The following is a 20,572-nucleotide window of genomic DNA, read 5'->3' on the forward strand; positions in this document are numbered from 1 at the left end:
CATTTCTATAAGATGTATAGTAGGGACTTTGTGTCCATTTAGAGAGAAGATTATTTGCAAGGTCACATGCTTGATCTCTAAACCTGTCTATTCAAGTTAATTTAAAAATTATGGGTCAGGGTTAGTTACATTCCATCTTGCTTTTTTGTACTCAAGTCTTGACAACAGGAACAATCAAGGTTGAAGAAGACTATCTAACTCGTGAATGATTGATTGGTAGTCCCAAAAGCCATTCCTTAAATTTCAACTAAACAACCCAAGATTTGACACTAAGTAAATTTAAGTCACTGTGCATCTAAGGCTGGGAAACACAGATAGTTTTAGCAAGCTTTGTTTGAGAGTTTTACCTGGTGGTCCCATAGGTCCTGGATCACCGGGTAGCCCGAGACCAACCTGACCTCTTTCTCCTTTCTGCCCTCTGTAGCCTGTGGAAAGACCCCACAAAGTCTTATTGTACAAACGACTGAAATGGTGACTGTGCAGTCATGTGTGCAAGAAAAAAATTACGTATATATTAGTACTGTTAGCACAAATCCCACAACAAGGATTTATCCAAGGAGAGTCAAGGTGGTGATACACTTCTGACACCTTCACATCCGTCCAGGGAATTCTATGCATTAGCTCCTGGATGCTATAAATAACACCCGAATGACGACAATATCAAACAGCAGCTCTGTGATTATTTGGAGCGAAGCAGCTTTGCAAGTTGACATACAAACAGGCTACTGTGTTCCCACTGTCGGTCCCCTACCTTGAATAATAAAAGACATACCGACATGCCGTCAAAAAGTGGAAATCATCAAAGGAGCCATCTGTGCGTTAGTCAACGACAGCCACATAGGCGCACAGCTTTCAAGATTCCACAACAGAGCACAGGCTGATCAGATTGGAAAATCATCAAAGACGGATTCACTCGACAAACACAATTAGATGCAACACTTTCCAAGGGACAAAATAAATATATTCACCGGGCCAAAAGAGTCGAAGCAAACGCTCTTCGAATTTGAATCAAATATGATGAAACAAGCTGTTAAGTAGTCAAGCACAAGCTCACTTGGAAACACACAAAAAGTTAGAAGTTGGGCACTTGATTGAACAAAAATAATAATGTAATATTAACCCTGTCAAATCAATTGTGCACTGCATGTAATTTGCTATGCTACAGTCACTGTGCAATAACCAGAAAGGGCAAGTCAACCCCACCAAAATTCTTTACAATAATATGTTGTATGCAGACCCACGAGTCTAAAGATGATAGTCTGATTAATATTATGTTTGTGGAATATCACATTCTGTCAATCAAATATGACATCACAGAAGCTTAGAAAACAAACAGATCACCTTCAGAAAAACAGTGAGCGGTGATTGGTGAGTAACTGTGACGTCATTTTCAGTGCAATTCCTCCTTTGCGGTACTGTTATAAAAATGGCCAAAATATTTAGGCCACAAATGGTAATAATGTATAATCATAAACATGAGAGGGTTTGATTTTCCCATTATTCTTTTCCTAAATCTGATTTGACCCTTGAAAGAAATGGCCCCTGACTGGAAACAGGTTCCCGACCCTTCCTTTAGAACTTCATGCACAGTCGTTCATTCTTTACCCTTCGGAAGCAACATGCAGACTAGAATGTGTGAATATTCCCCCCAAGAGGCCCTTGCAGTAATGGAGTCAGGACCAGCAGTAGAATGGTGTGCATCTTGTGTGCGCTGACAGGAGCATCAAGCGTTGCGCTGCCTGGCCCAAAGGAGAAACGCTTCAACGCTTACGTGTCACAGAAAATCTCCGAAAAAGGGCTTGCAATCGCTCCGAAAGTGAGCGTGAACGAGAAAAAGGGAAGGGGGGTGGCAGTGGGGGGAGCTTTGTTGCAATAATGAGACTTCTTTTCAGCAGTCACACAGCCTGGGGGATTTCATTCAGTGGGAAGAGACACTCTGGAGGAGAGAATATTCTGAACCTTGAGCAAAAAAGAAATTCTAAGTAATGCATTTGGGCAGCAATCGAGATTGCTGCACTCTGATTTAGTGCCAAAATTGCCATTGTGTCCATATTTGGCTGGAAACAAATTGCTTCGACTGTTAATAATGGACAAATTCTGTTAGTAGCAAAATAAAAGTGTTACAGAGATTTCCGACTTGATTGATTGGATCACAGTCATGCACATTTGCACATGGCATTTTTTATAACATTTATTTATTAATTCTATTCTTTAAAAAATCTTTCTTTAAGCACAAGTGAAGATTAAATATTGTGGCACAATTTACAGTGAATTCTAGGATAAAAAAACAGAATCATAAAACACAAATTCAGTCTGTATTAAATGGACATGGCAAAATGATGTTATGACAACAAAGTGTTAAATTATGTATTAATATATGAACATATATGTATACATACAAGTACGTGAACGTATATGTATCTGTATATGTACATATATGTATGTTTATATGTATACCTATCCGTATTTGTCAACATATATGTGTATCTGTATATGTATCCGTATATACTATATATGTACATATACTACATGTATATATATAGTATATGTATATATACAAGTATATGTATGTATACATGTATGTATACATGTATATGTACATGGAGGGATGGTGTGGTTGATGTACAGGTATGCCTAGAATAATAAAAAATAAACCAAAATAAAACTAGGCTAAAATGAAAGACAATGAATGCATGGAATTTAGCATGCATCTGTATGGCTGACAGTCTGAGGCCAGTAGAACTCAAACCAAAAACAAAATAGAAAAGGCACTGTACATTTAACAGAAGGCTTATTTTTCTCCATAACAATTCATTTTGGCTGAGGAAGAAAAGGCAAATTGGATGTTCCAGAGGATCACAGTCTCCAGCAGAGGATGACGAGAAATAATGAGGAAATATTACTCCCCAAACTCTCTCCCCAGATGAGTGGAGTCAACAAAGAAAGAATTAGGAAGTTGTTGAATTTTTGATTTATCAAGGGAGATAACGCTCCTCTTCATTCTCAGTAAATGTTTATTGCAAGGCTGCATTAAGACCACCCTATAAAACACTCTTGCACGGCACAGAAAATAAAACAAGCAACCAAAAATCCAGGAGCTAGGTGTGTTAATGGGAGGTATCAACACAGCACACATATTTATAGTGTGTGTTTTTTTTAGTTGCCTACATTAGCTGTATTATTCATGAATGGGGGCAGCAGCATTTCATATTATAGCTGTGTAAACATGTTGTGGTGTTGTGAGGTAGATGCAAAACACAGTGGGAAGAAGAAAGCCAGTGTGCAGTAGAATCACTACCAGTCCACCCTCTCTCCTGACTCCCCCCCCCCCCCCGGATTGAAGAAGTATCACTAATGAGACTGTTTTCCTGTGTGCACTGATAAAACTCTTATTGACAGTCAATTCTTCATATGTCTTCATATTTCCCAGAGAGTCGTCGTGCACCACACACTCTTGGCCTTTTTCCTCTGCCGCCCGCCCCTCAGTCTAAGGAGAAAAACATCCCCACAAAATTGAAACGATTTCCTTTTGCACATTGGCAGACTGCTGCAGATCTAAATTTAATCTCTCAATCGGTGACACGTCAGCCATTTTACCTTCACGTACTGATACACCTACAATTATAGGCTGTTGAAGATTGCCTCATTCCGGAGCTGCTGTATACCGACACTAATGATCACGATAAAATGGTGCGTTCAAGGCATTAATGGGGCGTATGCTCACTGGACACATTATGTACAGCTGCATAATGTACTAAATTATAAACAATATACAAATGAAGCCTTGTACGTTAAAAGGTAAATGGTAGGTAAGTGCCAATTGCAAAACATGGCAACTTTTTTGTTTTTATTCCAGGAGCTACTGCCACACTTGGTCTGAACGCAAGCCGGTAACAAAAAGTACTAACTACCCTATCAAAACTTGATTCACTTCCAGTAAGCAGCTCAACTCCAAGTTTTAAAAACATTATAAAAACCTGCAGTATCAGTCTAAAGGTTATTAATCAAACAGTGTCCACATGCAACTTGAATACAGGTTTGATTATTATTTGATTAATCCTTTTTTCACCGTTTTTTTCTTCTTCCCCGTTAACTGTGTGTTATGAAACTACAAACAGAGATTGTAGCACAATATTAAAAGAAAGCTGTTTGTACAGTGTTGAATAGCACATGACTATTTTTGCATTGCGCCATATTGTCCTATGCAAAGTCACAACACATAGTAATTGGATTGAATCGAATCGCAAGTGTGCTGTGCCACTGGCAGAGTAATGAGATACAGATCGCATTGGACTCAGTGATGGAGATAAGGGAGATAAGGTTAAGCAACAAAAAGGGATTAATAAAGTTTCAGGGGGTAGTTTTAAGCTTTTCATGTTAAGCATGTCATTTGTAATTGATGTAATGAAATAACGCCTGATGACCTTGGTTGACTGGGCTCATACCTTGAGGACCAGGAGAACCAGGCTCTCCTGGTAACCCCGGCAAGCCATCCTTGCCAGGCAGTCCTGGAGGTCCTTGGATTTGTGAGGCTAAAATGCCTGCAGGCAGCTTCTGGAGCATGACAGAACTCGACAACTTTTCTACAAGACAAGAAACGGCAGCTGTCACGATGAAAAGGAGAACAAACAGATTAAAATTGTGCAACCGCTTGTACCTTCGAAGATCCTTAATATTTCAGTCCTGATGAACATTTTGATTTCTTCCATAAAGCTGGGGTCACCCTGTAGATAGATAATTAATTTTCATCTAAGAGTTAAATGTCAGCTGCAGCAAAGTTAGATAATTATTATAACGCGATGGAAATCAAGATGCATGTCTTGTCTCTCCGTTTAATGATCTCCTCCAGACTGTTTGTAGAAACGAGCACGTCGGAAATTATGCCAACGCGATTACGAACATTACTGTCAACCACCCTGAAGGGTTTAGGGAAATACTTTTTTTTTAAAATGTAGATAAAAGCTAGATGTATAGACAACAATGTCAAAAGAAGCTTAGTTTACATGGACAAGCACAAAATGTTGGGAGATGCGTATGGGCATACATTTTGTGTTTTCCTGGGTATAAGCTACAATAATAACGCGTAAATAAAAATGAGTGAGTCGTGATCCAATCCACTCGTGCCTTCCTACATAAAATATATGCAGCGGTGTGCAAAGGTTTGTCATGACGCATTTCAATTTCAAATAAAAAGATTCCACCATCCTCCTCCCGGCGATGATCGTTTATGCATGACGGCCGTCAGATGGTGTATGTATAGCGACAGCGAATGGCAAAACCTTCTGCAGCCCCCGGTAGCACTGACACAAAATTACACGGGCCATGCGAATTATAGAAAGGCTATAAAGCGTAACATATGGTGGCTGTATATTGAAAGTAACATTTCCAACCTCTTTAGAGACAACACATCTTTTTTGTGCTGAACTTCACTTGAGGGCTGAGTATCAAGTATCGGTGTAATCACATATTGATATTCATGAATTACCAACTGTCCAGGAGGGCCAATATCTCCTTTTTTCCCTGGAGGTCCACTTGGGCCAATCAGGCCACCATCTCCTGTGCGTCCTCTCTCTCCCTGGACACCTCTCTCTCCAGGAATTCCTGGATCACCCTGCATGAGGGAAAAACCCGAACAACCCACACGTTGCGGCTTGAGTTATCTACCCTTATTGCAATTATACTGTGATAGATACTGCACATGGATGAATTAACATACATTTAGAGTGAAACACAAACAAAATAAAATTGATAAATTGAAATAAAATAAAAGGAACAATACAACTGGAGATAATATGTGTGTCTTTAAAAGGGCTTTCAATTGTAACAGTAATGATGGTGAGATTACATTGCTTATTTTTGATCCCCAAATATGAACTGAATCATACAACTGTTTATGGGGGATTTGGTTTCTATGTGGTGTTAATATGCTCATATGAATTTGTTACACAGTAGATGGAAATATATGAGCACAAATCCATCCATTTTCTAAGGGGCTTGACCTCTTTCGGTCAAGGGTGTGCTGGGGAGGCAGGTTATACCCTAGACTGGTTGCAAATCAATCCCAAGGTACAAGCAAACATTCCCATTGGGAAAACAGGAATGGGCCTGACTGAGCTGGGATTCGAACTCAGAACCCTCGAGAGTGTGAGACATCTTCAGTCGGGAACTTACACGTTCACCTTTGGATCCTCTGTCCCCTGTTCTTCCTGGTACTCCCTTTAAATCAGAAAAAAAATAAAATAACACAAACACAATACATATACACAGCTTTCTCATTGCTAACACAAAACACTATTTATTAAAAATGACATTTCCATCCGTGTGGCCCGTATTGCAGAAATTCACAAACTGAACAAAAACAGGGAAAAAGTTTCTAGTGACAGAGTCGTAGGCTTTCCCCAGATGAATGAGAACTGATTGCTTATTACCCAGCCCAGGTGTATTGTTTGTCTAGCTTCCCGCAGTCTTTCACCTTTTGCAATGTCACGGCTGCTCTGCATCACTCCTGCTGGCTTCTCTCTACTTTGCTGTATATGCGGAAGTGGGGGAGCGTAAATACCAAGTGAAGCTCTTGAGCTGCATGTCACAACATCTTGTGTCTTCCAACCCCTCCCTGTCACCCCTCATTGCTTTCTTTAAGCACACTCTGTGAAACACTCAGGGGAGCATCCTCGTATCCATTTCTAGACGGATTGAAGGAGCCATGCAAGACACTCCGGCATGTGATATGGATTCTTGAAATGGAGCAATACTCCCGTTACCTTCGTTAATCTAAACCACTCCCTATTCCCCAAAGCCCAATGGCAGCTTTAAATCTATCGTCTTGCCCATTGAGTTGCTTTCCAAAGATTTACATGAAACCACAAATCTAAGGCGGTTGGGCTAAAAAGGTAAAACCACCTGCTAGATGGCACTGTTTCTCTACCAAAAAACATCCGGATGGCAAGCTAGTGAGATGTAACAAGACAATGCAGTGCAGGGATGAGAATATCCAGGAGGAATATTAACTAATAATTAGAGGAAGACAATAAACTATTGGGGCAGTCATTAGTGTGCTCTGTGACATAATGTTGTAAATCAGAAAGGGAAATATGAAGTGACTTCTGCATGCCGCATGCCTTGTCTGTAAGATTATTTAGGAAACCGTATCTAATAAATTTGATGAGTTATGAAAAAAAATGCCGTCTGTCTTTGTTTAAAACATTGAATAATTACCTGCTAGCATAAGGTGTGTAATTGGAGTTAAAAGACTAAGATTCCCCAAAGTCCTACATCTGTAGGCTTCCGTTTAGCTTAATCATTAAAATGTCAAACAATGCAAATTGGTTTAATGCACTCGGGTAACTTGAAAGAGGTACGGTTGGGATTAAAATCTGCTGTGCCATCTCCTTGCAGATGGACGGATGTAAAGCACTTTCCATAAGGGGATTTTGATGGTGTGCGCACAACTCACCTTGTAGCCGGGAGTACCGTCTTTTCCAGGTCTGCCCTGCTCAAGGAGCGAAACACAAACAAAGGCAATTTGTATCAGCTCCTTCGATTGGATCAGCGCCACTCCACACCTGCTAATCTCCAAATTAATTGCATATCGCAATAATCCTGATGGCTTGGTAAATGGTCTTCATTGTATGCTTGTGGAGGGAATATTACAAAAAACATCTTTTATGGATCATCTAAATCTGAAATTTCTTTAGCGGTGGTTTTTGCTTTGTGTATTTGTTGTCTCTTAATGGTAAAATAACACCTTCTGAGAGCCTTTAAAGACCACGGTGCGTTGGCTAAAGTCAATTTTCCAGCTTGGGCATCCCGCTGTGGTGTGTTGGGAACACGTAGCTGTGATTATAAGCACAGGCCAAGAATACACGTAAATCCTTACAGCAACACCTTGCGGTCCCTCGGGTCCCGGGAACCCCGTCTCTCCGAGTGGCCCCCTCTCACCCTGTCAGAGAACAGAGAGGCACCATCGTGTCAGTTGGCAGTGATAAAGGAATGACGTGCAGATTGACAGCTCAAAGAGAGTTGGCGGCTGCTGCTCACCGGCTCTCCTGGGATGCCTGGTTCTCCCCGAGGGCCGGGCTTCCCCTGTCAATCAAAGGCAAAAGAAAAGAATCATCAGTGTTTGACAGACCCTCAATGGTGTCATATGTGGAGGAACTCTGCAGCCTCTCGTTTATAATAGAACCAAGATGGGGAGCACAAACACACAGCAGGTTATCCCGGGCATAGAAAAAGTTGATATACCCCTGTTCAAATGCCAGGCTTTTGTCATATGTAAAAAAAAAATAAAATAAATCACTTCAGAACTTTTTTTCATTATTGATGTGATGTGATGATCTACAAACTGTACAACTAATTTTAGGAAACACTCATGTTAAATTAGAATACACTTAGTGCCTCGTTATTAATTTAGGCTTCTATTAGAACCCTCCTAGTATGTTAGCAAAATCCTACTAGACCATCTAAACTTCATTTGGGTCTGAGCAAAGGCACTTAAAATAATGGTTAGTAAGTGCCGGTTTGAACATGATATGCTGAATCGGAACATATCTACATCCCCAGTTATAAGAGGGTGCACACACTTCTGCAACTACAACATCACTTTTCTTTCCGTCTCGAAAAGCTTTCAGTTTTTTTTCATTCCTTTTTTCATATCACAAACACCTGTCATCTTGTGTAGTGCTGTGGTACCTTGGAAAAACAAAGATGATTAAGCTGAGACGTAGGTTGACACGAACACATAATGGGCACAATATTTGTTACATCTGCGCAATTTATGTGGTACTTGTATTTTTTTCATTAAGATACAGACTTAGCACATCTGTTTCATATTCAAGAGGGACATCTTAACTCAGGCCTTCCATTGTGGAGTGTGCATATTGTTCCAATGCTTATGTATGCTCCATGTACCTGACATTCCAAACACAAGCATGTTGGATTAATTCAAGCAGCCTGACCTCGGAATTATAAGTGTAAGCGTGAATTATCGAATGTCTTTAGGTCCCAGCTCATCCATGACAAGTGCTAAGGAAAGGACATGAATGTATAGTGCAAATGTAGAAGTACCTGATGAGCATGACTAAAAGGAACCAACTTACTGTAGGCCCTGGTATTCCCGGTGGACCAGACGGACCGACATCACCCTGAAAGAAACATGGCAGTTATGTCAGACACATGAAAAAGAGCTTAAGTTGTGTTTCTCCATCATAGCAGTGTCAGCATAAATTGAGGGTTAACATGAAAACATTATTTCTACCCACTAGAGGCGATATAGATTCTAAGACCTTATAATGAACTTGAGGAACACTTTGAATGTCTCTTCTGTTAAATACAAAATGTTCCCGCTCCTCGCCACACCCACGTTTCACATGATATTTTGGTAGGAAAGTAGACTTGCGACACTCGCTGTATCTTTTATCCTATCTTCGACGACAAGCCTTGGCAACTGTCATATATTATCATACATAATCACTTCCTGATTAATAAATTATTTTATTTTAGCACTCTACTCCCCTTCACTGATGACTTTCAAACCACAGTGCAAAAAAATCAGTAGACATGTTGGGTTGACAAATTAACTAGGGAGAAGATAACAATAAACATTTTGACAGAATACATATTTATTCAATGACCGTAAGTTCAACATAAAACAAACACTCAGTTTCTTTGTAGTATGTTTTATTGTTGTTTTTCTGAGATGCTTTTGCTTACCTTCGCACCGGGTAGACCTTCGAGCCCAGGTAATCCCATGAGACCCGGTTCTCCCTACAAGTAATAAGAAATGACACACTCAGCAGTGTGAACATGAAACAAAACAAAAACACTATGAAAACTAAAATTGGTTTTGTTTGTTGTTGCTATTTTCATTCTGATGGTCTTTTAGGGGCAGTTGATGAGCTCTTGAAGGTAGTACGGTTATTTCATGGCTGTCAGTAACTGTTAGCACATCAAATATAGATCCAAACTATGGTAAATTAAATTCTGCATGACACAAGACGTCACACGTTTCAATCGCTGCTCTGGGCACATGGTCGTGTATTAATACAAGCCTTCACACATCAATGCAAGATGATCCTGCGGGGACAATATGTCAGGCTCAGTGCATTATATTATATGATCTATGGCATGCGCTGTTACAATTTGTGGGCTGTAGATGAGACGGAGAAAGAGCCGTCCCATTTTAAAAACCCCAATCAGGCTTAGTTTGTGCCCTAAAAATAGAGAGCTATTCGCAGCTGCATGAACAAGCGATGCCCTCTATTGAGCTCATTTTGTTCAAGCTGCCATGAAGAAACGCCATTACATGGAAAAGAGGGGCAACTGGCGCTGACATAGATGGATTGTGCGGGTAATTGTCACACATGTAGATTGTCACGAGTAAGGGAGCACGGTTATGGGGAGAGCGGGGCAGCCACGGGGATCAGCTGTGAGACGGATTGAGGCAATTCCGCCACAGCACTGGTGCCGCTCACGTAATTTATTAAAATGTCAAATTAACATCCTGCTGAAAAATCACAGTGCAACAAAACAATAAAATCTACAATTGCCCCCATGGGAATAAAGAATTCACAGTGATGGCGCGAGCAGAGTTGTTTCCACGTCGGTGTGGAATGTTTTCAGGCATCGGTAGGATGGAGTTGGGGGTCGTATAGGTGGGGCATTTAACAGCGTTGAAGATTCATGTTCTCCCGCTGGCAAGACAATATGATACCACTATTTCATATTTTCTGCAGAATATAGTTTGTGTGTTGGAATTCAGCAGGTAAAGGCTTCAGAGTGCCTTGATTGAAATAAACTGACAAGTCTGGCTTGACTCAAAGAGAAAATCAAACCGACAATAGATCTTTTGTTGGAAAAGAAAGTTTCAACTCACAGCGAGTCCTTCATCTCCTTTAGGACCCTTGAAACAGAAAATGGACAAATAAACGACAATTGCTCTCAAACAATGTAGACAATAAGACTAAGACTAAAATGGTATTCTGTGACTGTCTGCAACACTTATTGAAACTAACAGTATAACACCGTGGCCAATTACTCAATATAATAATATGCAAAACGTGAGATAAGAAAGGAAATGAATCATGTTTGCATGATGTAAATAGTACATCTATCCCAAATTGACAAGGCTAAGGCTATGAAGGAGGCAGCAGGCAGAGAAGATCTAACTATAGTTCATGGAGATTAATTTTAGGCCCCGCCCCTCTCAGGTGTTGTGGAGGAATGATCCCTGTGGGGCCTTAGATTGGATGTCTCCCCGGGCCTGACGAGATTACAAACTGCCTGATAAGGAAGAGCAGTGCAAGGGGAATTTCAAAATGGGCCATTTTGGCTTGACACTGTGTGGCTGAACTCTGACTTCCATTTGCAAATCGCTGATGTTTTGTGCATCCTGGGGCAGGTCAGAGACATCAATCTGAGAATCAGAAAGCCTCTTAGCCTTAACCGGCCAAGCAGCAGCAGCAACTCTCAATAAATGTGACCGAGTGTGATATGAGGGCCTCAGAAGTCGAGATAACACTGGAGGGCCGATGGATTTTTTATTTATTTTTTCTTATGTGGCTCTCTAGAACCAACATGTCTGTCTGCTGACGTTTCTTCACCGTGCACTTTGAAGGAATCACTTCAGGCATAATGATTATACTTACCGGTGCGCCAGGAGCCCCGGGGGGTCCTAAAATAGCTCCTCCACTCTGAAAAGACATGGTTTTGACTTTATGGCTTTCTATTCCACAATATGGGTCAAACATTTTTTTAACCACAGGCATAGACTTTTTCTGCCAAAATGATTGATGGCATTGTACTGCACAGTCCAATGCGTCACCGTATCACAAGGAACAACACCAAATAAAGGTCTTTACCTGCAGCTTGTACAGACTGCTCATCCCATTGCCCTCCACATAGGGTTGGCCCTAAAACACAACCGGCAGTAAATCACATTACATTTCATCCAACAGTGTTTCCTTGTGGATATTCTTAAGCACCAAGAGTTAATACAGTAGGCCCCAGGCAGCTATTTACCGCTAAGCCTTTAAAAGCTACATGGAGGTGATCAATACCTCATTTGGCGATTTCACAATGAGATGTGATGGGTGAGAAGAGAATAAAATGAGATCTCTGAACTCCATAAAGCCAAAAGTGAGGACAACTTTTGCGGTGTGAGACTGAGGATGCAACTTTTAGGGACCTGCGTTCCAATACAAACTTGTTTTTGGCCGATTAAGATCGGTGAATGAACGCTTTTAAAGCAAAGAGGGAGTTAAGGTGCTCATTTAGAGGCAAGTGGATGCCTGTGCCCTTTTCAGGCCACTGAGCCATACCCTGTCCTCCCAGACTGCACTTTATGAGGCCAGGGTGCACGTGGGGGTAAGGCAGGTTCAAGGGGACGCCTGATGAATTATAGATTGGCTTTGGAGGAGCTTACTCACTGGCCTTTTAGAGGAAGCGATCATGGTTCAATGCCAGCAAGCGGGTCATCACAATGTCAACATATTTGTACTTTGTCATTTTTTTGCTGTTGTCTTGCACTAAATACTGCTATGTGCAGTGAAAGCAAATTCAGGGTCAGTTATGCATGGAAGTCATGGCAAGACAGTTGTGTTAATAATAGATAAAAGCTAGTACAGCTAATAGAATAGCTAATGGCTATTCAAGGCTGTATTTGTCACAAAAAACCTAAATTAACAACGAATCAGTGTTTCATTTGAAAAATGAAAGGGTAAGTCAAGCACATTATTTTCTTTCAATAATTAATTTTCTGCACCCCCATTAGCCTAAACACTGCATTATGATTAATATTGTGTTTATGCAGTATAAATTAAGCAGGAAAATCTACTCATTTTAACCTTCTAAAGGGCCTGATAACTTACTGGAGGTCCTGGCAGGCCTGGTCGACCAGGAGGTCCTTCATTTCCCTGTCATTTACAAAGGAAAAAGAGTTTTTAGTCAAATAAAAAACATTCTAACCACAGTTCCAAGCCGACCTAATACATTAACAGTAAAATAATCCCCCCCCCCCAAAAAAAACAAATCTAATCAAAGAACTACGTGAACGAAATACAAAATTAATGAAGCATAGCTTTCAACGCTTACTCTTTCTCCTTTAAAGCCAGTTTGACCCTTTGAACCTGGGCGACCCATGAGCCCCTGTAAACAACACAGTAATATAATAATGGTTACATTCAGCATCAAAATGTGTATCATTCTGTATGACATCATAACATGTGGATTTTGTCGACGGATCGTAACAAACATGAGCGTCTTACCGGCTCCCCGGTACGACCTATCACTCCAGGAAGTCCTGGGACTCCAGGCGGCCCCTGAGACAGTGGAGATTTGTCACTTATATCAAAATCAAACTATAGTGATATACCTTAATTTCCCGACTATTGACCGTAATGGAATATAAGCAGCGACTAAAAGGTTCTACCGCTTTCCTGTATTGTTGCTTGTTTTAGTTCTTCACAGTTTTGTCGGATTGCATGAACTTTGTTGATTTTTTGTTTTATTTTAAAGTAGTTCTTTATGTTTATTAGTTTCTTTCTACTTAGCACTTAGCAATTATTTCACATCCTCTTTCTCAGTAACTCGGAGTTTATTTTTATTTTGTTACTTTGACAGATATTAGTATTATTACTGCTTTGTGTTACCATCATTTGTTTTTTATTACCTTAATGGACTAAAGGCTTTGAGGTATGCCTTTAATGCCTTGATTTGGGTGCAATCAGTCACATACCCTTCCAGAGAAAATGTTAAAACTAAACAAAAATTTAGTTTGCTTTAAAAAAAAAAATTGTAGAGTCCCTTTAGCAATAACAGAGCTATAATTCTTCTTTTTACAAGCCAATGAAATAGTCCGGATGTTGTTTTGAAGTTTCTTCACATTGCTACTCATATGGAGTGCTTTTTACACATTTTTTTTTTATTGACTGACATTTAATCCAAACGAGAAAGGTGTCTTAAACAGAGCCTGTGTTGGATTTCAGAGAAAGCAGAGGTATTGCCATTGACACAATCTTGAGCAAAAGGGCACTCTTTTGTGTGTGTGTTTGTGTGACTCAATGCTGAAAGGTGACCTATATATTGCTTATCATCTCCTCTACCACAAAGATTCCCAACACATTGGATAGCATTAAAAAATGGCATGTATTCGTATTTTTGGGGTATAGAGGCGTACATACATATTTGCCACATGATACACCTTAACAAGGGACACAATTTGTATAGCGTTGGGTGGATTTGCCTGGTTGTTGCATCTTCATGCTTTGCTTCCATCTTTAGACATGGACAACAGGTCAATTACTCAGCTAATTGCGCCAGGGTTCGGTCCCTATCCCTGATAATAATGATAAACATTCGACCAGGCTCTCGAAACTTCCAGGATGTCATGGCAAGTGGTATGATTTTAGCAGTGTGTCAAACTCATTTGAAATGGCATTCAAAATTGTGATACGCATGTGTGTTTTCGGAAGCTGTATAACCTTATACAAGTGGGCCACGACTTAATAATAAGAAAATGCAGGTCCCAGTAGAGCGAGAGTTGAAAAACAAAGCTCTCGGCTTGTGTTTTTTTTTAAGTAGCGCTCACATTCAGGTCAGGGTATATTTTCATCACCTTAGAGGGCAAAGATGGGGAATAGTGCATCTTTCCAAGAGGAGATTTTGATATTTCCCATTAGACTAAAAAGGTCATCACATTTGGCAAAGGAATAACTGAATATCAACATTGTGCCAACTTATTCCACTTTTTTGCACTCACCTCATCGCCCTTATCTCCTGTGGGGCCAGGGAAGCCTCGCTCGCCTTTTACTCCCTGTGGGGGACAGAACCAGTAATGGAAATTGAGTGCTTTTTGGAAGTATACATATAGATTTTTCGATGAAAAAAAAGTGTCCCCCTGGAAAACAATTAAACGGCACGTAAACTTGAAAATGTCTTCCTTTTAGAGCAGAGCTGTAAATTGCTTCCTCGCATCAATGAGGAGCAACACTGTATCCATAGCAACAACATTTGCTGCAATCCCATCTCAGAGTACTAAATGAAGATGATTTTCTCCACCGCTAGTTAGGCTGCAAGACATTTCTGATATCCTAAGTAACAGTACATGCCATATACTAAAAGTTTTCAAATTATGTACATGTGTTAATATCTCCATCCAACCTTTGGGCCTTCCTTCCCAGGATTCCCGATTGGACCTCTTACACCTGGATCCCCCTGGTTAGAAGACAAACACAGAACGAATAAGGTGTCATCACCCAAGCAGGCATATTTTGGATCATTTCAAGCAGCCATCCAAGTCCCATTGTTCTTTTCTGAGAAAGAAAAACAACCAGGTGCCAAGCAATGGCTATTATAATGTCATGCTTTCTTTTCATTATGTACGCGACAAATTATATTATGTACATTATATTAGCCCAATCCCTGTGACAGCTGGTTCTCAACATGTATTTTTTTCCGCATCTCACCACTCATCCATCGTTCTTGCTTTGACCCGAGCCTGATGACTGCTGAGAATCAGGGACTTTAAGCAGCCTCACCAGCAATGTACGATTTCTTCTTTTTTTTTTTTTTTTTTTTCTTGGAAAAGAGAATCTATATGGATCGTAGGAATAGAATTACAGGAAACCATTTTCCAAAAAGAAAGTTGTATCAATTACCATCCCCAGACATCAAGTTAAACGTACAACGTTGTCATGACTCGAACTTAGGTTTTCATCCAAGTAGTTTCGGTAGATTGGCACCCGTGCACTCGCCGTAAAAACGGGTGCAGCGTCAACTTTGCTCCAGGGCAATGGTCTATAGCAAATTTATAAAATTTTAGGATGTGGTATGCTTGATTGGGTATTCCTGCGGTGCCCCCCTTGGCACATCTGCAAATCTCTTCACGATATGATGTACTGGAGATATATTCGAGTGTAAAAAGTGCGACATCAAGTTCCGGTCTCACCTACTGCAGGTTGAATGCAAAGTGATACCATAGGGTGTTTCTAGCATCTTACTAATAAGTCACACATACCTTTTCTCCCACCATTCCATCATTTCCAAGCACTCCAGGGGAGCCCTTCTCTCCCTTCTGTCCAGTCAGCCCGGAAACTCTCATCTGACAAGCACTGCAGGCATTCTAGCAGCACAAGGAGGGCAATGGAGGACACAAATGTGGTGACACAAATAACATATCAAGTCTGAGTCCAAAATTATCATAATTTATTGTGTTATATTCCCGGGTGGAAGACAAGACCCTAGCTGACATAAAGGCTTGTTTAAATGTCTGCATAGCAGAAATAATGTGAACCCACCAACGGCGTTTCTCATCGAGGTGAGTGGTGAACTTTGTCAAACTCATTGGCTGTGACATTTAGGTGAGAATTTTAAATATCACCATTCATGATCCATTCTAGATATAAGGACTGCGCCTTCCAGCAGAATGTACCAGACTGTGCCATTGCAAGCGGCAGTACAATTATGTTTTGGATTAAAACAATTTGCAAGAGTCAGAATTTATGAATAAAAAAGGCAATTGGTCGAGTTGAAAATTGTCAAATAAAAAGGTTTGCAGGGATCAAGAAAGGCCTAAACAAGAATGTTTAAATGAGCTTTTAGAGGAATCCAAATTAGCCGTAGGAGTAGCAAAATATATATTTTTTAAAAGCTTTTGTTATTGCCACATTAGTGCTGCCATCAAAGCTGTCTTGCGGCCTTATTAAAAAAAATTGTTTCTGCCAGAAATTGATTACCTGCATTCTGGTAATCTTTTGAAACATTTTGCATCAACGTTTTGCATAAATGTTCACTAGTTTCTATGTTAACCAAAAATATAAACGCAACCCATTTGGTTATTTTCCTATATTTTTATCATCTTGCCTTGACAAATCTAAGCATTTTCTACGTTAAATATGAACAACGCTTGCAATTTGCTGTTCAGGGTTGCCTAAACTCAGCTGTGATAGGCTCCAGCAACCCGAGGAAGGAGAAACAGTACAGAGAATGAATGGATGTATGTATGACCAAAATGAGCCTTTTGTATCCGCTGAAAAAGGCATAGATCTTTCAATTCATATCATGAAAAGCAAATGTGCTGCATTCATACTTTTGTTCAGTGTATATTGGAGCATAATGAAAATATTCACATAAAATTCTCTATAAATACTACCAGTGAGTGGGCCTGAAATTATATTACAAGAATTTCTAAATGTATCCCAGACATCCTGATGGAGGCACTCAAGGGCTTTACACTGCACCGTTGGCTTGTGCAAGCCATACATTTCTAGATAAACAACACAATGAGGTTTTTACATTTAGATTCCAAGATAATGTATTCAATCCTGAAAAGCTGCAATTATCATTAATTAGTATGATAAAATACCTTGAGCAAAGCCCCCATGTCTCCAACAATTGGTAGTGCAGTCTAAGAGAGAAAGTAAAAAAAAAAAAAAAGCACATAAAACACAGGAACCTTCAGGCTAGTACATTTATTATATTAGAAAACTATTCAGATTTTTATTTGTTTCTGAAGAGAGTGGTTAATAATGTTGTTTTTTTTGAAAGAACAAATCCTTGAACACTTCAGAAATCTTTTGATATGTTTGACATTTATTGTTTAATTCTCCAAGGCTGAGGAGAAGCACTTGAATGAATTTGTTGCTAGTCTGCACAATTATTATGTTTTCATATTGTGTCCAAGGTTTGTTGTCTTTGTACAACAAACATAAAAGTTCGTAGTTTTGATCTTTTCTCCAATATATATATATATTTTTTTATCACTGGAGTGTTACAGAGAGCATCTATATGAAAACAGTGGCGGAAAGGGAGCAGGGCGACTGTCAATTAGTCATAAACGCAACTAAATTCCTGAAGGTAACATTAAGCCATGAACAGCAAGCCTGGCTGCAAATACTCCCCGCACTGAAGCTGTACTTTCACGGTGTAAATAGGCAAAAGGGATTTTGAAACTTACTGGTTCACCTGGAGGTCCAGCTGGGCCAGGGGGGCCCGTTCTACCAGGAGGGCCCTTTAAGTGAGACAAAGAAGGAAGCTAACAATCCTTCCGGGAATGAAATTAAGCGACCATGCCACACTGTAATTGTACTTTCATATCCGTCACAGTCGGTGGCAATGTGTGATCTGACACTCTGCTTGAGTCCCAGTGTGATGGCAGCTATTATGTCGGCTTATATCTGCACACGTGGCAGGTGGCGGATGGGGTGATGGGAACAACTTACCTCTCTTCCTGGAGATCCAGCAGGCCCCGGTGAACCTGGGGCTCCACGAACACCCTGAAAAATAACCATCAGATTTGATGACTTAAAGAAAAAAATAGCAACGAAAACATAGTAATAATATATAATTTATTGTGGGATCTCCAAGCCAGACATAATCTATGTATATTTTTCATTATCCCTTTTTCTTTTCTAATTCATACCAAGCTAAATAATGAATAATTCACAAGTGTCGAATATTAATTTAACATTTAGAACTAACATGGCAGAGCTAGTTTTTTTTCTTCAGGGTGGCCAAAGATTTTTTTAAATTTCTTTTTAAACAACCCCCTAAAAGCCTTCAGAAAAAAAGCAGACAAAAGTCCATTACAAGTTCCCTACAAGGGATGCAGGAGGGCGGGGGTTGACAAGAAATTCCAAGGAGAAATAAAAAAATACTCAATCATCTGGACTGGCACCTGAAAGGGTTCAAGAATATTTCAGTGGGGGGGGGGCAATGCCTCCTGCAGCCCCATTTTTAGTTTCACCAGATAATTCAACATAATAAAACTGCAATAAAATAAAGCTACTTTCATACTCCATTAAAGATATTAAATTGTATAGTGTAGAATAAGCACAGTATCTTAGCATCTGCTCGGTAAAATGTATTTGCGTGAACAGCCAGATGCTTTCCTATGTTGCAGTGAGTTCTGCCGTTATCATCCTACATTTTATCACGGAAGATAAAATCACCCAAACCTGGAGTGAAAACTTTAAATGCACAAGAATTGCTGACATCTCACATCTTACATGATGATTTAAACATCAAGCTTTGACATGGAAGGTATATTTGACTTACTTGGACATTTCATATTTCCCAAATGTACAACTTCCACTATGTACCAATTATTATAAAGCTTGTTGTAGTTTTACTCAGCTGGAAGGCAAAGGGAATGTATGTTTTCATGTCATGGATTCAGGGTATATTCCACCAACCTCAATTCCTGGCTTTCCAGGAGGTCCCAAGGGGCCCTGAGAACACATCACGCAGCTTGTTAACACCATCTGCCCTCTAGCACCAGGGATCCAATAAAGCTATTGTGTTAGACACCTTTTGCTCACATTGATACTGCCTCCAACAATTCCATATTAAAAGAAATAGAGACAGACGCTCTTGCAATCGTGTCGGTGAAGTTGAAACGTGCAAGATATATGATGCGGGATGACTGCGTGCCACACGGTAGGAAGGAACCCGGCAGTGATGACAGCCATTTCCAGCAGAAAATGAATTTACTGTGCGCCGGGCTCTTTTTTACTGGGTATAGATATGAGCCCAGGGTATATAATGAATATGCAGAACAATCAAATACACCATCATACTCACAGGCATGCCTGTGATGCTCTCGCCAGGCTCGCCTTTTTCACCATGCTCCCCAGGTAGTCCTGGGACACCGCGCTCCCCCTGACAAAAGAACAAGGCAGCAGTCAGACAGCTCAATCCGATGCTCCTGCAGAGCTGCCGCACTGCATGATCATTAAGTATTTAGACTGGACCCGAATGGATTTTCACTTTTATGTTTTTGTCTTCGGCAGCTTGGAGGGGAGGAAGCATGTATTTTCAAGACCAGTGGCGTGCACATGTTCTTTAGCTCTTTCATTTGAACATTCTACACATGCTGAGAGCTACACAATACATAATTTGTTTTTCCTTTAGAACAGTTCCATCAAAAATCAAAACACTCCTCTGGAAATACTTTTATGATGTTTCGAGTGTGTATGTAGGAATCTTTGTGAGGTCAGAGGTAACATTTCTACTGCCCACATTGGTTCCACTAGTTGATAGTCATTTCCTGGTTGAACAGAAAAGGGTCTACCTTAAACTGGATCTACCTAAAACTGGTCTTGATCTGTATCTACAGGATGAGCAGATTAATGTGACTGATGTCCATGATGATCTGCAGTGTCAGTACTTTACCTTGGGGCCACGGGTGGCTCTGGACAAAGTTGGCCCGTCACCCTACATGGTAGATAAATCAGAAAAGAACAAAACAACAAACTCAAGAGTGCCATCTAAAAAGTATCACAAGCTCATATTCAGTAGTGTTTGCAAGGATTACACGAGTACAAAAACACATCTATTATCATTCATTGACTTTCCAGCACAAAGACGACATTGATGACTGTTTTATCAAGCCCCACATTGCATCTTGTGTATTCCTTTCAAGATGGTGGCTTGTGATTAACAATGACACCATTTCCCGAAGAACTTCATTATTACATCCAATCGTAAAAGTGAGCAAAGAAATACAGACCTACATCATTCATTTACAGGCAAAAATCAATTGAGCGACAGTTATTTGAAGAGGGCTGCCTCATTAAAGACA

At 40.2% G+C, this 20,572-nt stretch overlaps 1 protein-coding gene across 4 annotated transcripts in view; it reads right to left on the bottom strand.

Annotated features, from left to right (window-relative positions):
- Window positions 1–20,572, bottom strand: part of col19a1 (collagen, type XIX, alpha 1) — a 75,862-nt gene that overhangs the window by 5,617 nt on the left and 49,673 nt on the right. For 3 of the 4 annotated variants that reach the window (XM_088385273.1, XM_088385270.1, XM_088385274.1), the window contains 25 exons: window positions 20,164–20,205; window positions 19,573–19,650; window positions 19,185–19,220; window positions 18,213–18,266; window positions 17,948–18,001; window positions 17,357–17,398; window positions 16,010–16,114; window positions 15,154–15,207; window positions 14,753–14,806; window positions 13,260–13,313; window positions 13,087–13,140; window positions 12,864–12,908; window positions 11,856–11,906; window positions 11,643–11,687; window positions 10,871–10,897; window positions 9,709–9,762; window positions 9,096–9,140; window positions 8,038–8,082; window positions 7,877–7,939; window positions 7,454–7,489; window positions 6,172–6,216; window positions 5,486–5,611; window positions 4,658–4,724; window positions 4,446–4,583; window positions 348–425 (listed from right to left, as the gene is read on the bottom strand). In XM_088385273.1, the coding sequence (XP_088241399.1) occupies window positions 348–425; window positions 4,446–4,583; window positions 4,658–4,724; window positions 5,486–5,611; window positions 6,172–6,216; window positions 7,454–7,489; window positions 7,877–7,939; window positions 8,038–8,082; window positions 9,096–9,140; window positions 9,709–9,762; window positions 10,871–10,897; window positions 11,643–11,687; window positions 11,856–11,906; window positions 12,864–12,908; window positions 13,087–13,140; window positions 13,260–13,313; window positions 14,753–14,806; window positions 15,154–15,207; window positions 16,010–16,114; window positions 17,357–17,398; window positions 17,948–18,001; window positions 18,213–18,266; window positions 19,185–19,220; window positions 19,573–19,650; window positions 20,164–20,205 (1,492 nt within the window). Of the gene's footprint in view, window positions 1–347; window positions 426–2,261; window positions 3,488–4,445; window positions 4,584–4,657; window positions 4,725–5,485; window positions 5,612–6,171; window positions 6,217–7,453; window positions 7,490–7,876; window positions 7,940–8,037; window positions 8,083–9,095; window positions 9,141–9,708; window positions 9,763–10,870; window positions 10,898–11,642; window positions 11,688–11,855; window positions 11,907–12,863; window positions 12,909–13,086; window positions 13,141–13,259; window positions 13,314–14,752; window positions 14,807–15,153; window positions 15,208–16,009; window positions 16,115–17,356; window positions 17,399–17,947; window positions 18,002–18,212; window positions 18,267–19,184; window positions 19,221–19,572; window positions 19,651–20,163; window positions 20,206–20,572 lie in introns of those variants that run through there. The other variant, XM_088385275.1, reaches the window with a different exon arrangement.

Source organism: Syngnathus floridae, chromosome 9, assembly GCF_059516105.1.
Source record: "Syngnathus floridae isolate MCC-2025c chromosome 9, RoL_Sflo_1.0, whole genome shotgun sequence".
NCBI lineage: Eukaryota > Metazoa > Chordata > Actinopteri > Syngnathiformes > Syngnathidae > Syngnathus > Syngnathus floridae.